The following is a 21,023-nucleotide window of genomic DNA, read 5'->3' on the forward strand; positions in this document are numbered from 1 at the left end:
GTTTGCTCTCGGGCTGCGAATTAGTGCGCATGTGTGATACTTGAACAGGCTCAATAGACAAAGGCAGTCTGAACGGGCACGCCCAAAAACAGATATGACGAAAAAATCGGAATTGTGTATTAAGACCTGCGGTATAAACATGCCTCAGTGTTGTTCCTCACAAAAAGCTATTATTTACACATATGTACTATATTTTCCGGACAGGACGGTTTAAACATTTAATCATACGTATTATTTAATGTATGTCTACAGGGAAGAAAAGCTAAGGTTGTTTATAGAGTGTTTTTAAAGAAAAAATTCGAAGTAAAACCAGGCTGAAAATGGCCAAAACGTGTCGCAAAAACTATGTTGTGATGTAACAAGCAAAAACATGTGTATGCAAGACAATTCCTTTAGGATTTGCTTCCGTCTTATATATTGTCATAATTGTCACTGCTGACAAACCAAATTCAATTGTTTTTCCCATAGCCAATCAAATCTAATATAACCTTTTTATCACATAGGTGCATGTCAAATATAAAAATATCGAATGCAATTTGAAAAGGCGATGCTTTACTTCAAACATGGGAGCATTTCAGTGTCACTTCAAGGATTTTTTCAAAGCTCGATGTTGCCTTTCATGTCAATAATAATTACAATCCAATAGTACAAGGTAACTCATCAATTCTTTGCATGCAGTGTTTCAAGTTTTCATGTCAAAATACACCCCTGAATAACTTTAACACGCGTGGTTTCATTCAGCACCTTTTTACTTGAGGACAAAAACTTGTGCATTGCCTGAAATATGGCAAGTTAATCTGAAGTGACTAATTGATAGACAGGTCCGCCACAACTCACTTCCACAGAACCCCCCCTCTGTGATCTCTTCTTCAAACACGTCGCTGAAGCCACGGCCTGCGTTCAATTTGGCCAGCCGTCCGTCGATGAACTGCAAACATAAATTCCAACTGCTTTATTAAGGGAGAGGAGGAGGGGCAGGTACACACTTAAAGTGATATACAACCACATGCGCGCAGAGTCAATCACTGGGGAAACACTGGGTTGTTATTAATCTTGGCGGACGGAACCAAAGATTAGGTGGTTTGCAGGTAATAGGGATTGGGTAATGTAGAGCAGGTGAGGGATCATTGCACCAGACTGCATGCAGAACAGTGTCTGAGACATGAGGAAGTTTCATTTCCGCTCTTTTTAACACGTAAAACACCATCTCGTAAATATGAAGTTAACAGCCAAGACAGTACACATTTCAGGAAACTCCACAAATGCGTGTGATATGCAAGTAAAAGATATACACCCTCACCATCAAAGTGTATAAATGCCTAACATGAGTTTTTTATAGACCATAACCTTCAAATAAGGAGAGATGGCACACTTTCCAATGACAAATGTAAATGGTTGATATAGGGGAAAGAATGTCAGAATGTTTTTGGTACATGTATTCAATTGAAAGAATGTCAAAGAGTTGCATTTAAATGACCACCTTATCCGTGTTGTAAACATGTCTATATTAATTAAAACAAGAAGTCCACTTTTTTTTGGTGGGGGCTGAAAAGGGTGTTCTATTCTAAAGCCATATTGCTCATCCCTCGTGTAACCCTAATGTGTTCATCTTTGCAAGTGTGTCCAACATGCAACAGGAGCATAGGTTGTTTTTGGCCATGTGTCCTCTGGGACTGCCTTCTAACTAGCAAGCCACCGGTCAGATGGGCTGGAAACTCATCATTAGATCGTTTTAATGAGAGGTGAGAGATTACTCGGCTACTTGGCTGCTCCAATTAGCGCACATAATCAACCCCAATCATCACCAAGCAAAAGCTGCCACTTATCTCACTCGGGCTGATTACCTGACTCACTGTGGGGATTAATTAGACACACTGGTCAGCGCGAACCATTCGTATTTCAACTACCTAACAAAGATTTAAAAAACGAGAGGGAACAAAAGATCAGTATGTCAAAAAAAAATAATAATAAAAAAATTCAATCTTAGTGCTCATCAACAAGCTAAACAAAGTAAAAGAAATGCTATCAGCAGGGTAATACATAAACATTTAAATATCGAAAGAAAATGAACAAATAAAATAAACAGAATGCTTACGTCACTTCTTAATCATAACATTGGGGTACGGATGGAAATTGATACGATTTTTATGATTCCGATTCCATTATCGATATTGCTTAACGATTCGATTCTTTATCGATTCTCTTATCGATTCAAATTTGGGGAAAAAGAAGAACAAACGTTTTGATTGGTATCGAGTTTGTTTAATACGAAGTCACAACCTTACAAACTCACAACGAGGTCAGAAGAGGCCCAAATCCTCAATGTTAACCATGGCAATAAGTGGCAAATACTCAAGAATGTGTAACATTTTACTGAAACATTTTTCTAATAGAAATTTAAAAAATATCGGTGTATATTGGCATATAGGTTGTTGTTCTGCCTTTGGCAATATGTGTTAAAGTGTATTATTTACCATTATATTGAAATGCATGCCTTTTAGTTTCTGTGGTGCTTTCACGCTCAAGTGAGGGCGCCCTTGCTCTTCCTCACGTGAAGAACGCGCTCACTTGAAGAAGAAGTGCAGCTACAAAGCATCCAGGCAAGTGAGCAAGTTAGTGAGAGAGGAAAACACTGCTACGAGCCTACGTTCTTTGTTAATGTTTGTAAAATATCTACAGAGGCAACGTCTGTATGTATCATCTTTTATGTTGTTGTTGTGTGTTTCCACTCGCGATCGGACACTTAAATCCAGTTTTGTAGTTGTTTGAACGCTGTGCGAATGCTAGCGAACGCATGGTAACTGTTTGTGTCATTACTGTATTTGCAGCTAAACATCGCTGATTTACGTTGATGCGAACCTGTTTGTTATTGGGGACGAAATTGATTTGTTTCATTTCTATTTTTAGTTTCACTCTTCAAGTGCTGGTTGAATAAAGTCAGCAAATTATACCAACGTCTTCTGCATCGTCATTTGGGATTTTAGCTAGCTGTATAGCCTGGATTGAGCCTTAGCGTCTCGGTGAGGGAAGTAGTCGTATTCCCTTCCGATGCAGTTATCTCCACCTTGCAATGACTGCAAGTCGCTTTGTTGTAATTAGAGATGTGCCGATCGATTGGGTCCGATCACGTCATTTTCAAATTATCGGAATCAGCAAAAAAATATCGGCCATGCCTTTTTTTAATATATATATATTTTTTTAATAAATCGTTTTCTTATTGTATTTAATGTTACAGAATTATATTTTACACTCATCCAGTGTCATTAGTTTAGCATAGGGTTATCAAAAATATCCCAATAACGGCGGCAATTGATTTTATTATAAAATGTGTCACTTTTACATTATTAATATGTACGCTGCACGATCCTCTCACTCATTGTCGTGTTCAACATGTAATGACGCCGTTCTATCTTTCTAGAGAGATAAAAGGCAGTGCTAAATGAGTAGAGTGAACTTTGGCAGCCTTTGAAGCCTTTCTTTAATAGGCTAATACCTTGCAGTCCCTCTCCCTGTGATTAGAAATATCATGGGAAGCAATGTGGGGAAGCAAGGTAGCAATAGATCTTTGTCTTAACACCTTAAGTTATTTCCCAAAGCAGAGAAGATATATCCATTGGTAGCACGACACACAGTCATGGTTTTACTTCCCATAATGGTTTCACTTCCCATGATGCATTGGGGCATGCCTGCAGTATCATTTACTGAAAGCTCAACAAATACACTAGATGGCAATATTTAGTTACAATACACAAAGTCACAAGTCTTTCTATCCGTGGATCCCTCTCACAGAAAGAATGTTAATAATGTAAATGCCATCTTGAGGATTTATTGTCATAATAAACAAATACAGTACTTATGTACTGTATGTTGAATGTATATATTCGTCCGAGTTTTATTCATTTTTTTCTTAATGCATTGCCAAAATTTATATGATCGGGAAAAATTATCGGGAATAATTGATATTGAATCGGGAGCAAAAAAAAGCAATTGGATCGGGAAATATCGGGATCGGCAGATACTCAAACTAAAACGATCGGGATCGGATCGAGAGCAAAAAAACATGATCGGAACAACCCTAGTTGTAAATTTTCCTCGTGAAGTGAAGACACACTTTTGAGCGTTTGAACCTACGTGCTGTCAATGTTATGTTTACGGCTGCAATGCTCGCGCTAAAACATCGTAACCTTTCATTTTCACCCTCTTTCCTGGTGAAGTGTAGCCAAACTTTGGAGCGAGTGGTACTTGGCGCCATGCTAGTTTGATGAGTCTGGACAACAAGACACGTCACGTCATGTGATGATGAATACACGTCTTTAGGAATCTTTAAAGGGATCGTTAAGGCTTTTTCATTGTGATGTCGAGGCCTCGAAACACTAGGAACCGGTTCGGAATTGGAATCGGATTTCGATTCCCATCCCTACACTGGGGAACACAATTTTTGTTGAGTTAGGTCTGACAGTTGTTTTTAAATAATTTTCCAGTGTGAAATTCAAAACTGATTTCAGTTTACTCTATCAAACTTACTCAATAACGCAAGGAATTTATGAAAACTCCCCAAATTGTTTGCTAATGCTGGCCAGAAAGAGGCAGTGCTCAATTACAATGAAGCACACACAAAAGTGAGAATAGTAGAAGAACAATAAGACTTAGTTGTTATAACTTTTTTTTGGCAGAGGTTCTTAAGCTTGCTAAAGGTACCAAACCCCACAAGTCTCACATTTTATAATAAAGCCATTTTTTTACTAATTCAAAACCTAGCGAGCTAACATCTGAGTGAATTCCTGTTCAATTTTTTTTCTTTTCTTCAGATTTCTGCTTTACAACAAGTAATTTTTCCTTTTGCTGTTGATTTTCACGTTGGTAAATTAAATGAAACCCAGTCTGTTCTTTTTGTTTATATGTCTACATTCTCATTTCACTGTCACATTCTTGCATCACGTACTATTTTCATGACGTAAAATGACACAAATGTTTTTCTTAAATTATCCACGCAGTTCATGGCGTCTGTTGGTCTGTTATACTTTCTCAGACCGAGTGCGAGTCAACCTTCCACCGAGCAAACATATTTCTCCTCCTATTAGATAGAGAGAGGGCTAGCAGTTGAAAGAAATGGAATAAAGCCTGTAAATTGAGGGCAAAGCAGTCCAAAACCCTGGTCTACAATGCCACTTTGCCTAGATTTAGTCAGTGTACAAAATAGGGCCCTGCGTTTCTTAACCTTCACCGAACCCCTGTGACTTACTCACCGAACACCGAGGGTTCGATTGAACCCCCGTTAAGAACCACTGATATAGAGCATCGTTTTTGAATGTTGTTATCTTCTATATCTTCTCCCTGATTAATCCCGAGGCTTATGGGTGTGAATATTCATTGTTTTTAGAATTAAATACGGTGATACAGTGCTAATTTTCATTAGTAATAATGGTGTCTTCTATTGTATATTTGCATTAAGCTAATGGGATTTCGGGAACAAAGGAATATGAAGTGTATTCTAAATATATGTGTATGTCTCATTTTCTTCACGCACGTTTCATTTTTACAGTTGACCTGAAATGGATTGCAATACAGGGCTTGAAAACCATCAACATTGGACATCTGCCAAACTATAGTTAGGCTAAATTTCCTGCATGTTTGATCGATCACTGAAATCAACCTCTTTTTTTTCTTTTTTTTAACTCGGAACCTGATCTTAAAATCCAGTACATTTTCTTTCATGTCTGTTACAACTTTCAATTGGTTCATCCATTAATTTGCTTCTATGCATTCTAAGTAAATTTTCACAAGTAATGAACTTGTGAAGTGACATAAAATACTTATGAATAAAGAAAAGGGATGGACTCTAAGGCTGATGGATGATTAATGACTGATGGGTCATAAGTTGTGTGAAGAGAAGCTCCTGGCAATGGTCCCTCCTGCACTGAAATCAACTGTGTGTGGTTTTTAGAGTCATCATGCTCAGGAAGAGAGTTCATTGACTTAGGAATCTGCTAGCAGAATGTGTATGTTTGTGTGCTTGTGTGTGCGCATGTGGGTCTGTGTGTGTGTGTGGTGCGGATAGGGAAAGCATTTTGATGCTATCAAACTTTCCCTCACATTCTTCATGTGTGCTAAAAATGGATGGGCTGCTTGGGTAAGATGAGTGCCAGTTGAGTGGAACGAAAAGAAAATGAGGCAAATATATATATATATATATATATACAGTGCCTTGCAAAAGTATTCGGCCCTCTTGAATCTTGCAACCTTTCGCCACATTTCAGGCTTCAAACATAAAGATATGAAATTTAATTTTTTTGTCAAGAATCAAGAACAAGTGGGACACAATCGTGAAGTGGAACAACATTTATTGGATAATTTAAACTTTTTTAACAAATAAAAAACTGAAAAGTGGGGCGTGCAATATTATTCGGCCCCTTTACTTTCAGTGCAGCAAACTCACTCCAGAAGTTCAGTGAGGATCTCTGAATGATCCAATGTTGTCCTAAATGACCGATGATGATAAACACAATCCACCTGTGTGTAATCAAGTCTCCGTATAAATGCACCTGCTCTGTGATAGTCTCCGGGTTCTGTTTAAAGTGCAGAGAGCATTATGAAAACCAAGGAACACACCAGGCAGGTCCGAGATACTGTTGTGGAGAAGTTTAAAGCCGGATTTGGATACAAAAAGATTTCCCAAGCTTTAAACATCTCAAGGATCACTGTGCAAGCCATCATATTGAAATGGAAGGCGCATCAGACCACTGCAAATCTACCAAGACCCGGCCGTCCTTCCAAACTTTCTTCTCAAACAAGGAGAAAACTGATCAGAGATGCAGCCAAGAGGCCCATGATCACTCTGGATGAACTGCAGAGATCTACAGCTGAGGTGGGAGAGTCTGTCCATAGGACAACAATCAGTCGTACACTGCACAAATCTGGCCTTTATGGAAGAGTGGCAAGAAGAAAGCCATTTCTCAAAGATATCCATAAAAAGTCTTGTTTAAAGTTTGCCACAAGCCACCTGGGAGACACACCAAACATGTGGAAGAAGGTGTTCTGGTCAGATGAAACCAAAATTGAACTTTTTGGCCACAATGCAAAACGATATGTTTGGCGTAAAAGCAACACAGCTCATCACCCTGAACACACCATCCCCACTGTCAAACATGGTGGTGGCAGCATCATGGTTTGGGCCTGCTTTTCTTCAGCAGGGTCAGGGAAGATGGTTAAAATTGACGGGAAGATGGATGCAGCCAAATACAGGAACATTCTGGAAGAAAACCTGTTGGTATCTGCACAAGACCTGAGACTGGGACGGAGATTTATCTTCCAACAGGACAATGATCCAAAACATAAAGCCAAATCTACAATGGAATGGTTCAAAAATAAACATATCCAGGTGTTAGAATGGCCAAGTCAAAGTCCAGACCTGAATCCAATCGAGAATCTGTGGAAAGAGCTGAAGACTGCTGTTCACAAACACTCTCCATCCAACCTCCCTGAGCTCGAGCTGTTTTGCAAGGAAGAATGGGAAAGAATGTCAGTCTCTCGATGTGCAAAACTGATAGAAACATACCCCAAGCGACTTGCAGCTGTAATTGGAGCAAAAGGTGGCGCTACAAAGTATTAACGCAAGGGAGCCGAATAATATTGCACGCCCCACTTTTCAGTTTTTTATTTGTTAAAAAAGTTTGAATTATCCAATAAATTTTGTTCCACTTCACGATTGTGTCCCACTTGTTGTTGATTCTTCACAAAAAATTAAAATTTTATATCTTTATGTTTGAAGCCTGAAATGTGGCAAAAGGTTGCAAGGTTCAAGGGGGCCGAATACTTTTGCAAGGCACTGTGTGTATATATATATATACATATATATATATATATATATACATATACCTATATATATATGATATACATATTGTATAACCATTTAACATTTAACTGGGTTTACTTGACGAGGACAGAACAATGATGTATAATACATGTTTCTGGATAGTTATTTTGAAAATTATGTTTTTTTTAGGAGCAGTTAAAGGGTTAATTCCGACTTACATGGAAAGTTGGGTTAAATTGTCAGTGGAGGAACGGAACTTGGTCGTAACCCGTGGACCACCTGTATATATGCTAAAAGATTGGTACATCATGTATCGTTATCACTACCGTTAATTTTAATCATCTAAATAATAACACAGTTGTACCTCGTCCTACGAAGTTAATTTGTTCCAGGACCTTTTTTTGTAAGTCGAAATGATCATATGTCGAGCAGGATTTTCCCATAAGAGTACATAATATTTCCATTAATTCATTCCACAACCCGAAAACTTACACTAAATCCTTTATAAATGCTGCTGGTACTATTGCAAATAGCAATTACACTGTGCAAAACAAATCAATTATGAATAAAAATTGTAATAATAATATAATCATAGTAATCATAATAATAATAATAATAATAATGCATGTAATTATGTAACGAGTCGGGTTCTAACGTGGCTGATGTGTTTTACGTGGTGTACCTCAAAGCACCGCGTGGCTGACTTGAAAGAATGAGAGAGGACATTTTACTTTCACTTTGTTGAGATACGGCGGACAGTAGGTGTGTTGTGTTGCACAAGTTTTGAAATAAATGATGAAAAAAACCTGACGAAGCTGGCGATTTTTTTGCGATGTTACCACAATTATAATTGTCACCTTAACTTATAAAGACTGGCAAACGAAGGTCGGAGGAGGACCCTTGAGATCGTAGCTATTCTACGGCCGTACTGTCGAGTTAGTTCACAGATGGCCCACCATGCTAATATTTATCCATCATTTTCATCTTCATTTCAATGGTAACCCTCACCTTTTTCCTTTTTTCACCACCTACACAAACATTCTTGGAACCCATGTTGATTTCCCTCACAAGACAATCCGCTGTGCGTCCTTCTTGCGGGAAAACAAAGAAACTGTGGCGCTGTCATAAATCATTGTATTTCGAGCATGTCGTCGGATGAAGAAACAAATGGTGAGTCAAATTTTACGTCGGATGTCGAAAAGATCATATGTTGAGGTACCAGTGTATAATATACTAAATCGCGGAAAATTGTTAACATGCTATGAAGTGGCCCACATCGATAAATATTTTTTTCCCGACATAGCACCCAGAACTACTAAAATTACTTACTAATTATTACTACAAAGCAACCAGGACATGAGTGTTCCACTCAATTAATGTTTGTGTGTTGTTGGAGCAGATATGGGTCATGGTCAGTGCAGAGCTTCCGCACGCCACTGGCATCTCGGTCGAAAGAGGAGTGGGGGAGATAAGCCCATCCCATCCCCCGTGCTGGAGTGCAGATAAGGGCCCGTTTCCCAACGTTAGTGCGGAGGCAGGAGCCAATCGGGAGGAGGCTTTGAACTACTGCTCACTATCTGCTTTGCTCTGGGAAAATTATAGATGGAGCGGAGTGTCCAAAGAAACAAAAGGCTGATTGAGGGCCGCTATGCTGTACTCTAGGGGGTAAATCACACTACTATCATGGGTCAGAGATCAAGAAGAAAAGTTCAAGGGGTGAAGAAAAATGTTCTTCTGCCCAGGGGTGTCTTTCCCCTTGGCTCCGACATGGGTCTGTTTAGCATGGCAGAGGGGACAAACTTTAAAGATTGGAAGGAAAGCTGCAGGTTCAAATGAATAAAGGATAGCTGCATACACAGAAGGTGCATGCACATGAATACGATCAAAGCCACAGTAGAATACCGTACATGTCAGCCGTGAATGACTAATTTCCTTCATTAAAGTTCTTACCCTGGCGAGAGAGTATGCTGAGATAAGCGCCGTAAACATTTTGAAGGGGTCAGTAACCATCTATAAGCCCAGACTTCTGTTTTCACGGCATCTTATCACTTGATAGAAATGTAAAATTTCTTCAAGCTGACTCTATTTACACAAACTCAGCACATTCTTAGCTGAGTATACAGCTTAAAATTCTATAAAATGATCCTCCAAGGAGGTAATGTAAAACTCATCAAGGTGTTGAGTTTTTTTCTTTTTAAACCATTCTTCCAACTGTTCTACTTGCTGATCTTGTGCAGTCTTCTCAAAAAGTGGGTTGGGTTCCTTTTGGGGGTGCGGTGTAATGCCAAAGATCACACGTATGACCTCGGGAAACTTTTTTGTTCCCCCTGAACTAGAATCAAATTGCAATTGCACATCCACTCCAGGAGCTTGCAGTGACGCTTTCCTTATCAGAGTGTGCAAGTTATGCACCGACCTTGAGCGGAAAAAAAAAAAAAGCACAGAGCTGGAGATATAAAGTGCAGCTAACAAATCCTCAAGAGACAACATGAAATTATATTTAACAGGGATAAAAAGAAAGGCAGACAGAGATGGTAGTAATGAGACAAAGGAAAGCTAAGATGAGGAAATATGACAAAGGCTAAGTTCACACCGCAGGGTGAGGGCCAATTCAGATTTTTTTTGTTATAATTTAGATTTTTTTGTGTGTAGCTGTTCATATTGCAAAACATATGTGACTCATAGTGTGTAGGGAATGCATTCATGACATCACACGCTTGTGCACTGTAACACCGTCACATGTCACCTTGTTTAAGTACTGGACTGTCTCAGGAAATTAGAATACACAATATTCTAATTTTTTGAGACAGTCCTGTGTATATATACAGGACTGTCTCAGGAAATTAGAATACACAATATTCTAATTTCCTGACTGTCTCAGGAAATTAGAATATTGTGTATTCTAATTTCCTGAGACAGTCCTGTATATATACACAGGACTGTCCTGTATATATACACAGGACTGTCTCAAAAAATTAGAATATTGTGTATTCTAATTTCCTGAGACAGTCCAGTATATACAGTTAGGTCTCGGCCGTCACGTAGTTGTGTGAACCTTTGCAGATTTTATGCTACTGCAGGAAACATTTTTTTTTTTTTAGAAAATCTGATAGCTTTGGGTGCGGTATAAAAAAGGAAACAGTATTTTATTGTGCCTTCGTCGCCATTGTTCGTTTGAATCTGTTGTGTTTTAGTCAAACAGTGGGGACGTACGTTTCTTGTTGATGACATATGAGTCGCATTCATGTGGATATGCATTGATAGTGCAGAAGTTTCAGATGGACATTTAATTTTTATCCACATATGAATGAGCCCAGGTCGCATTTTAAAAAAATGGTAATTGGACAGTTCACACTGTATAAAACAATCAGCAGATGTGTGTAACATATGGGCAAAATCATAATTGGCCTACAGAGCGAATGCAGCCAAAATGTACATCGTGCTCGCTTGCCTTCACTGTGACTATAGTAGGGGCAGAGGTGGGTAGAGTAGCCAAAAATTTTACTCAAGTAAAGGCCGAGTTATGCTTCTGTGTCAGACTTGCGCCGTCAAGAAGACCCGATTTACGACCCTGCGCCGTAGCCTGATGTGCCCCTATTGAATTTTCTAACCTAGCGTCAGGTCGACGCATATGACGTGGTGGAAATGGACTGTGATTGGTCCGCTCAGACTGTTGTTTCCGGTTCAGTGCGAAATCACCGCCATTGTGTAACATGATTTTGATTCAAGAAAAATTTAACCAAGCCGACGACAGTATCAATGAAAAGCATGTACGACAACTTCTAAAATGTCTCTTCAAGAACTTATGAAGATTGCCAAATGGCAAGCAATTCGTGGGAGGAGATTGCTGAAAATACTTGGCTGGAGGTCAGCCAGCGATTGAATGAAAAAATGGAAGGACCACCGAGACAAGTATGTGTGTGTTCGGAATCGAATGGCCACACGAAGCGGTGACCCAGTCGGCCAAAAACTGCCAGCTTTTTATCACTTTATGTCGTATTTTTGGTTGGTGCACTTCATCATTTATTGTTTACATAAGTTTACTATGAGTCTGTGACTTATTTGCAGTGGGGCAAATAAGTATTTAGTCAACCACTAATTGTGCAAGTTCTCCCACTTGAAAATATTAGAGAGGCCTGTAATTGTCAACATGGTTAAACCTCAACCATGAGAGACAGAATGTGGAAAAAAAACCCAGAAAATCATATTGTTTGATTTTTAAATAATTTATTTGCAAATCATGGTGGAAAATAAGTATTTGGTCAATACCAAAAGTTCATCTCAATACGTTGTTATGTACCCTTTGTTAGCAATAACGGAGGCCAAATGTTTTCAAAAACTCTTCACAAGCTTTTCACACACTGTCGCTGGTATTTTGGCCCATTCCTCCATGCAGATCTCCTATAGAGCAGTGATGTTTTGGGGCTGTCGTTGGGCAAAATGGACTTTCAGCCCCCTCTGCAGATTTTTTATGGGGTTGAGACCTGGAGACTGGCTATGCCACTCCAGGACCTTGAAATGCTTCTTACGAGGCCACTCCTTTGTTGCCCCGGCTGTGTGTTTGGGATCATTGTCATACTGAAAGACCCAGACACGTCTCATCTTCAATGCCCTTGCTGATGGAAGGAGATTTTCACTCATAATCTCTCTATACATGGCCCCATTCATTCTTTCCTTTACACAGATCAGTCGTCCTGGGCCCTTTGCAGAAAAACAGCCCCAAAGCATGATGTTTCCAAGCCCATGCTTCACAGTGGATATGGTGCAATTCAGTATTCAGAACCTGTGTTTCTACCAAAAAGTTCTATTTTGATTTCATCTGACCATAACACATTCTCCCAGTCTTCTTCTGGATCATCCAAATGCTCTCTAGCGAACCGCAGACGGGCATGGACGTATACTTTCTTCAGCAGGGGGACACGTCTGGCAGTGCAGGATTGAGTCCCTGGCGGCGCATTGTGTTACTGATAGTAGCCTTTGTTACTGTGGTCCCAGCTCTCTTTAGGTCATTCACTAGGTCCCCCCCGTGTGGTTCTGGGATTTTTGCTCCCCGTTCCTGTGATCATTCTGACGCCACAAGGTGAGGAGGGAGTTGAAAGTCCGTGCTGCCCAAAGACAGCCCCAAAACATCACTGCTGTAGACGAGATCTGCATGGAGGAATGGGCCAAAATACCAGCAACAGTATGTGAAAAGCTTGTGAAGAGTTACAGAAAACGTTTGGCCTCCGTTATTGCCAACAAAGGGTACATTACAAAGTATTGAAATGAACTTTTGGTATAGACCAAATACTTATTGTTCACCATGATTTGCAAATAAATTCTTTAAAAATCAAACAATGGGATTTCCTGTTTTTATTTTTCACATTCTGTCTCTCATGGTTGATTGAGGTTTACCCATGTTGACAATTACAGGCCTCTCTAATATTTTCAAGTGGGAGAACTTGCACAATTAGTGGTTGACTAAATACTTTTTTGCCCCACTGTACGTGTCACACTTAAAGTGTATGAAGAATAAAGTTTGGTGTCAAAAGAGTTGTTTTGATGATTAATTTTCCACAACAGACGGTTCACACTCAATACATCATCACCGATTGGGAGTGCCTCGGTGCTTTTATGATAACGATAACATCAAGGCTTCAAAAGCAGTTTGGGAAGTTCCATAGCCGCCAGAAATCTACTATGGCTTCCCACTGGTTGGTTGTAGGACACGGCAAACAAATCGGGCTGGAGGGCTTTGTTGACCTCGGACAAAACGCTGGACCCAGTGCTCGACGCCAGTTTGAAGCTAGCCGCCACAGTCCACCCGAGGCTAGAACTCTCTGTGCGGCATCAAAAGTCAGCCAGACCGCCTTGAAACCGTCTTCTGCGTTGCCTACGCCTCAACATTTGTATGATCAACATTTATTCAATGTTGATGAGCAGAAGATTTACATTCAAGCGTTCCATCTTGCATTGTTTATTTTTTCTCCGTTAAACTAGACCAGAGGAAGTCAACAAGCATGCCCGAAAACCGCACAAACATAAAGCCACACCCCTGTAGTGGCTGGGCGGTGAATTACAGAGCAACGGGTACCCTCACCGCAGAACTATCGAATGCTGCCGTAGTCACTTCGCCGTCACCGCAACGCAACAGCATAATTCAGGCTTTAGAGTAGCATTACTTCAAAAATAATATTACTCAAGTAAAAGTAGTCATCCAAAAAATAGTAAAAGGAAAAAAGTATTTGGTAAAAAGAATAGTCAAGTAATGGGTACCATTGTGAGAAACTGCTCACAATGTTTGATTTCTTTAAAAAAAAAAATTAACAATGGTATTTTTTTCTATGCATAAAGTTATCTACATGATTTTATGAACTGTTATTATTATATGAACTGTTAATACTATAACCTATGACATAATCACACTAAGCCAAAGAAATACAAGAAAAATCCTTGCATTCCGGCGAAAGAAATAAATCTACAGAAATAAAGCATCATTCGTCCAAGGAGCATGAGTGCCCTCTAAAAGGATCATATCTCTGGTTTTCTGTGGCCAGTCAGTGCCAAATAAAAACTGGGAGAGAAGTTAAAATCTGCACTTTCGGGTCATGTTGATGGCAGCGCTCTATGTGAAATACTTTTTTTTTAGGGTGCTTCAAAGACGCCACGTGATTGAACAGGCTTACGTGATCATAGAACGGCATGTTTGCATCTGATCGGGATCATGAAGTCATGATTATTGTTGCTACGTCTCATTGGTAAAAATGGTAGAGCTATTCCTGGCGTCGCTGGCAAAAAAAAATAAAAATCTAATACGTAGAATAAAGAGGAAAATGTAACAACTCTTGTGTAGCCCAAAGTAGCGGAGTAAGAGTAGCGTCTTTTCCTCACAAATCTACTCAAGTAAAATGTATGGCTTGGTAAACCTACTCTTTGTAGTATATTTTTCTCAAAAAGTTACTCAAGTAAATGTAACGGAGTTACCCGTTACTACCCACCTCTGCTGATGAGCTAATAATCTGATTCAGGTGTGTTAAAAGAGGGGGACATGAAAAACAAGCTGGATAGGTGCTCTCAAGGACCGGACTTGGGTTGCAGAGATTATGATGGAGGGGGAAAAAATGAAGCCATGCAATTAATGGTGAGCAGGACTGATAGCTCAAGTCACTTTGCCAGTGACTTTGACATATATCAGGAAACTTGGGGGTGGCAAAAGGAAGGAATAATCCTTATATTTTTGGTGAGGATCTAAGTTTTTTGTTTCTGTGACAGAGAAGTCATGATGTGCAATTCAACATATAAATTTGTGAACAAAAAATGTCAAATGTTCGCTTTCCAAGTCTGCTGTAAATTTGCACAAATATTTTATATTCCTAAAATAAAAGCTAAAATGATACTTGAATTTTAACATAAAAAGGTTACTGTACACAAATAACATAATTGAGAAACTAATACTAAACTAATATAGTAATCCCATTGTAACAGACATACACACTGACAACTGTTTGTACCTGTTTGAAGAGCTGCAGGTTGACAGCCATGGACAAAAAGTTCCTCATGGTGCTTGAGCGATGGCTCACAAAGCTCTCCTCGCTGAATGTTATTGGCTCACCCTGAAGAGTCCACACAGACAGTATTGACATTTATTTATTTTTTCTTAAGAAATGGCAATTAATCAATTTTACAAAGTTATTTCATTGAAATCCAAACGAATTGTCTTAAAACTAGACAAAATAGAGTGCGGAAGATGGGTACGATAACTTGAGAGTATAGTTTTTATGATAAAGTTATAAGCTTTAAAACCCTTCTTCAATAAGTAAGTATTTCAACAAATTTCTTCATTAATGGGTTGAGAAATGTCTGAGAGGGGACTTGACGGAAAGCGGAAGGAAGAAAAAAGAAAAGAAAGAAAGAAAAAAAAAAAAGAGTTCCCTTGGCAGAGTGTACACAGTCCCAGTAAATTCCACAGTGTTCCACATGAACACGTTATTACTATTCCTTACATCATGTCTGTTGGCCTGTGAGCTGTAGACACAGAGGATGACAACAAATCCACTGCAGGCCAATCATATGGAGCCCCAAGTCATTTTCAATACATGCTTTCTGATAATTAACATAATTCTCACATTCCGCAATGATGCTCTAAATTCTTTGGCTGTAAAACAATGCGTGTTGTCTGGTGGTCTGGCTGTGAGCACAATGTGACACATAAAAAAACAACAACACTTGGAGACTAACCCCGTTTTCAGCGATGGGCGGATGATAGCAGTGGCCCAAATTACATCACAGGAGTAATGCTCCACTTAAGTCACAAAAAAGTTTTCAAGGCTCATTCTCTCATGAAGGAGAGTTTAATCATTTTTCCAGGCCCCATCTGGCTGCTGCTGCTGCCGCCTTAGGCCTAACTATCAAAACAAAACAGAACAGCATGCTAGGAAATTCTTATTATGTCTGGTGACAACAAGAGAAGCTTAGCATCTATTTAGAAAAGTCATTTTATGATATTAACGCCTTGGCAGTATCACATCTCACCTTGATGAAATTTCAGTTCTTACAGCTGCTTAACATTCTTCATGTAGAGTAGTATGAAAAAGTATCTGAACCTTTTGGAATTTCTGCATAAAATCACAATCAAATGAGACCTGATTTTTGTCAAAATCCCACAGATGAAAAAACAGCATCTGCTTTAACTAAAACCACCCAAACATTTATAGTTTTTCATATTTTAATGAGGATAGTATGCAAACAATGACAGATGGGGGGAAAATAAGTAAGTGAACAATCACATTTAATATTATATGGGAGCAATAACTTCAACCAGACGCTTCCTGTAGCTAGAGATCTGTCTGGCACATTGATTAGGAGTAATGTTGGCCCGTTCTTCTTTACAAAACTGCTGTAGTTCAGTCAGATTCCTGGGATGTCTAGCATGAATCACTGTCATTTGGTCATGCCACAGCATCACAATGGGGTTCAAGTCTGGACTTTAACTTTGCCACTCCAGAACGTGTACTTTGTTCTTCTGAAACCATTCTGAAGTTTTGATTTACTTCTGTGTTTTGGATCATTGTCTTATTGCAGCATCCATCCTCTTTATAGCTTTAACTGTTTGACAGACAGCCTCAGGATTTCCTGCAAAACATTCTAATAAACGTTTGAATTCATTCTTCCGTTAATGATTGCAAGTTCTCCAGGCCCTGAGGCAGCAAAACAGCCCCAAATCATGATGCTCCCTCCACAATGCTTCATGGTGGGGATGAGGTGTTGATGTTGGTGAGCTGTTCCATTTTTCCTTCACACATGACGTTTTGTGTTACTCCCAAACAATTCAACTTTGGGTTTATCAGTCCACAAAATATTTTACCAAAACTTCTGTGGAGCGTCCAAGTGCCTTTTTGTGAACATTAAACAAGCAACAATGTTTTTTTTTTTTTTTAAGACAGCAGTGGCTTCCTCCGTGGAGTCCTCCTATGAACACCATTCTTGGCCATAGTTTTACATATAGTTGATGTGTGCACAGAGATATTGGACTGTGCCAGTGATTTCTGTAAGTCTTTAGCAGACACGCTAAAGACAAGTTCTTTTTTAACCTCTCTGAGTATTCTGCGCTGAACTCTTAGCGTCATCTTTGGTGGACGGCCACACCTTGCGAGAGAAGCAACAGTGCCAAACTCTCTCCATTTGTAGACAACTTCTCTGACTGTCGATTGATGAACATCCAGACTTTTACAGTTGGTTTTGTATCCTTTCCCAGTTTTATACAAATCAACAATCCTTGATCGCAGGTCTTCAGACAGCTGTTTTGACCGAGCCATGATGCACACAGACAATGCTTCTCATCAAGACAATTCTTACCAGGTGTGTGTTTTATAGTGGGCAGGGCAGCTTTAAACCACTCAGCAGTGATTGGGCATAGACCTTGCTTAAATTGTTTAGTAAAAATTGGTTTCAATTGTTCTTTAAGTCTCCTTAGGCAGAGGGTTCACTTACTTATTTTTCCCCCTTCTTTCATTGTTTGCATGCTATCCTCATTAAAATATGAAAACCTATAGCCTGAATGTTTGGGTGGTTTTTGTTAAAGCAGACATTGTTTTTTCATTTGTCTGATTTTGACAAAAATCAGATCACATTTAAGCGTGATTTTATGCAGAAATGTGAAAAATTCCAAAAGGTTGAGTGTTTGTTTGTTGTCTTATTGGCTCTCTGCTTACCATCTTGGTTTACCCTCGGGTTAAAAGTATTGATCCCCGTCGACCTTCTATCACGGACCGATTTTATTAATTCCCCTTTTCCGCGATCGTGTGTTTATTAAACCCTTGAACGCATCCCTCGGTTGTTGTCTGCTTTGAGGTCCAACTTTGTTTCCGCTTTTGCGGACCCGAACAAACCCATTCTATACAACCAATGGTTTCAATTAAAGAAGCGTAAACATCCAAACATTTTTCCCCAACAATATGTCATACTGTATATTCCAGCACCATTCAAAATTTGTGTTAATGGAATTAGAATTTAAAAAAAAAAAAAAAAAATGTTATCAGTCAAAGGCCTGAAAGTAAGATAAGCAGGCTTTGGTCCTTTAAAATATAGGTAATTTAGGGTAGCAAGTATCCAGCTAAGCACTCTTTCACCTGACATTGCTTCATCAAATGCAATCAATCATTTGAAATGCTATTTCATAAAGTTCTTTAGCTATGCGCCTTGGTGAAGGTGCCGCAAATGACTGACCTATGAAATGCTTATCTAATCAGATTACTTTTAGACTCATTAGCATTTTCCAGTGTAGTTTCATTTACAACTCAGCAAGACTCCCGCCAAGTTTCCACACCCTTCCTTCTGTCAAGACATATGGGTCCGTGAATCACACTTATGAACTCATTCGCGTCTGGAAAGATTTATACCACAAATACCACAACTCAGAGAACTACAAGGTTGAACAGTAGAAATCACTGCATGTACATGTATACAAATTCAAAACAATGAGTGTGAGTGCTTTTGTCAGAGGGGAGGCAGTTTGTTCATGTACCGTCTGTATTCGCAGAAAAGCAAGACAGCATCAATAATGTAGCATCTTGGCGAGTGGGAGTCCACAAAGTCCAATTAGTTTCAAAGCTAAAAGGAACAAAGGCTTCGCTATTTGTCAAACAGGACATGCTGTAGTACGCGCAGCTCCGACTCAGACCTGATCCACTGAAAAGATTCGGTAAAGTGATGTTAGCAGGGCTTAGCACAGAAAAGTCAAACTCCAAAGGTGGCTAAAAGAGATCTTCAAAAGAAACGTCCTGAGTCTTTTCAGATCAGCTGACATTTCACTGCTTCAGACAGGCCCACCTTAAAATTGCACTCTGCCTGCAAACTCACCTTTACCTTCAATCTAAACAGGCTCCGTCCAAATACTGACATTTGACTCAATTCACCTTAACTGTGATTGCTAATGTGTGCTATACAGCCTACATTTCTAGGAGCAAAAGACCTTGGAGACATCAACACCTGTAGTTTAGCTTCTGTGGTCCAAATATCTTGATGGGTTTGTGATCCTGGTATATTTACTCACAGATTCACTTTCTTTTAAGATGGGGGTCAGCAACCCGCTGCCCTAGAGCTGCATGCGCCTCTCTATTGTTGTCTAGAGACATAATCTAAAAAAATTCCCATTGTATGATGTTTCACTAAATTGTTTGTAATTTACTGGGGTTCAAAAGTATTTGTAGGCCCTGAGAAAATAATAATAATGATACATTTTATTTGATGGCGTCTTTCTGGCACTCAAGGTCGCAGTACAATCAATTAAAAAACAATTAGACAAACTAAAGGCTAAAAACAGTAAAAATAAGTATCGAACGTTCAAAACATTAAAATACTAATGTATGAAAAATAATTAGCAGGACAGTAAAACACAAAGAAATCAGGGATTATTAAGGATATGCGAGTTTCGATTGAAAAAAGGGGAAGTGAGTCTGTGTTCCTGAGGTCGGGTGGTAGTGAATTCCAAAGCCGGATAGCTGAGCGGCTGAAAATCAGTGGTAATATTTAGTGCAGAAGCCTTTGTTTGCAATTTCAGAGGTCAGACACTTTCTGTAGTTCTTCACCAGTTTTCACATATGGAAACAGGGATTTTGGCCCATTCCTCCACACAAATAGTCTCTAGCTCTTTCAGGTTTCGGGGCTGTCGTTGAGAAACATGAAGTTTCAGCTCCATCCAAAGATTTTTTATTGGATTGAGGTCTGGAGACTGGCTAGGCTACTCTGGAACTTGATATGCTTTTTATGCAGCCATTCCTTGGTCCGCTTGACTGTGTGCTTTGGATCATTGTCATGTTGGAAGATCCAGTCACGACTCATCTTCAAGTCTCTGACTGAGGGAAAGAGGTTGTGGCTCAAAACTTGACGATACATTTCACCTTTCATCCTCTGTTTTATACAGTACAGTCGTCCTATCCCCCTTGTCAAAAAGCAGGCCAAAAGCATGAGGTTTACACCCCGATACTTCAGAGTTGGGATGGGGTTCTTGGGATTGTACTCATCCTTCTTTTTCCTCCACACACGATGAGTAAAGATTGCACCAAAAAGTTCTACTTTGGTCTCATCTGAACACATGACTTTCTCCCATCTCCCTCTGCATCATTCAGATGGTCCCTGGCAAAGTTCAAATGTACTGGCTTCAACAGGGGAACCTTCTGAGCAAAGAATGATTTCAAACCATTGCACTGTAGTGTTCTACTGACTTTGAAACTGTGCATCCAGCTCTCTTCAGGTCATTGATCAGCTCCTGCCATGTAGTTTTAGGCTGAGCCCTCACTTTTCTCATCATAAGTGATGCCTCACGAGGAGAAATTTTTCATGGAGCCCCAGTCCGAGGTAGATTATCAGTCATGTTTAGCCTTTTCCATTTTCTAACAATTGCTGCAACTGTTGGCTTTCCAACTGTCCCGTAGCCTTTTCCATCTTAGTGGAGCTGAACATTTTTTTTTCTCCGGTGTCTTTCGAAAGCTCTGTTTTGTTGCCCATGGTAGCAGTTGGATTATGTCTAACTGTGGGTGCACAGGTGACAATATTAAGCTCAAACAGGTTGTGGGTGTGTGGTTACTCATTGGGTAAAGCTGGACTTTTTTTTAAGGTAGACTGACAACTCTTTGAGTGTCATAATTATTGCTGATTCTCAGGGGTACAAAATACTTATCAACCACAGTGAATTACAAATAACTCATTTTAAAAATCAAACAATGAGATTTTT

The 21,023-nt window shown here is 39.5% G+C and overlaps 1 protein-coding gene across 2 annotated transcripts in view; it reads right to left on the reverse strand.

The window, feature by feature from the left end:
* dennd1b (DENN/MADD domain containing 1B) overlaps positions 1 to 21,023 on the reverse strand; it is a 252,123-nt gene that overhangs the window by 75,226 nt on the left and 155,874 nt on the right. For both annotated transcript variants that reach the window (XM_057840683.1, XM_057840682.1), the window contains 2 exons: positions 15,304 to 15,405; positions 838 to 928 (listed from right to left, as the gene is read on the reverse strand). In XM_057840683.1, coding sequence (XP_057696666.1) covers positions 838 to 928; positions 15,304 to 15,405 — 193 coding nt within the window. The remainder of the gene's footprint in view (positions 1 to 837; positions 929 to 15,303; positions 15,406 to 21,023) is intronic.

Source organism: Corythoichthys intestinalis, chromosome 7, assembly GCF_030265065.1.
Source record: "Corythoichthys intestinalis isolate RoL2023-P3 chromosome 7, ASM3026506v1, whole genome shotgun sequence".
Classification (NCBI taxonomy): Eukaryota; Metazoa; Chordata; class Actinopteri; order Syngnathiformes; family Syngnathidae; genus Corythoichthys; species Corythoichthys intestinalis.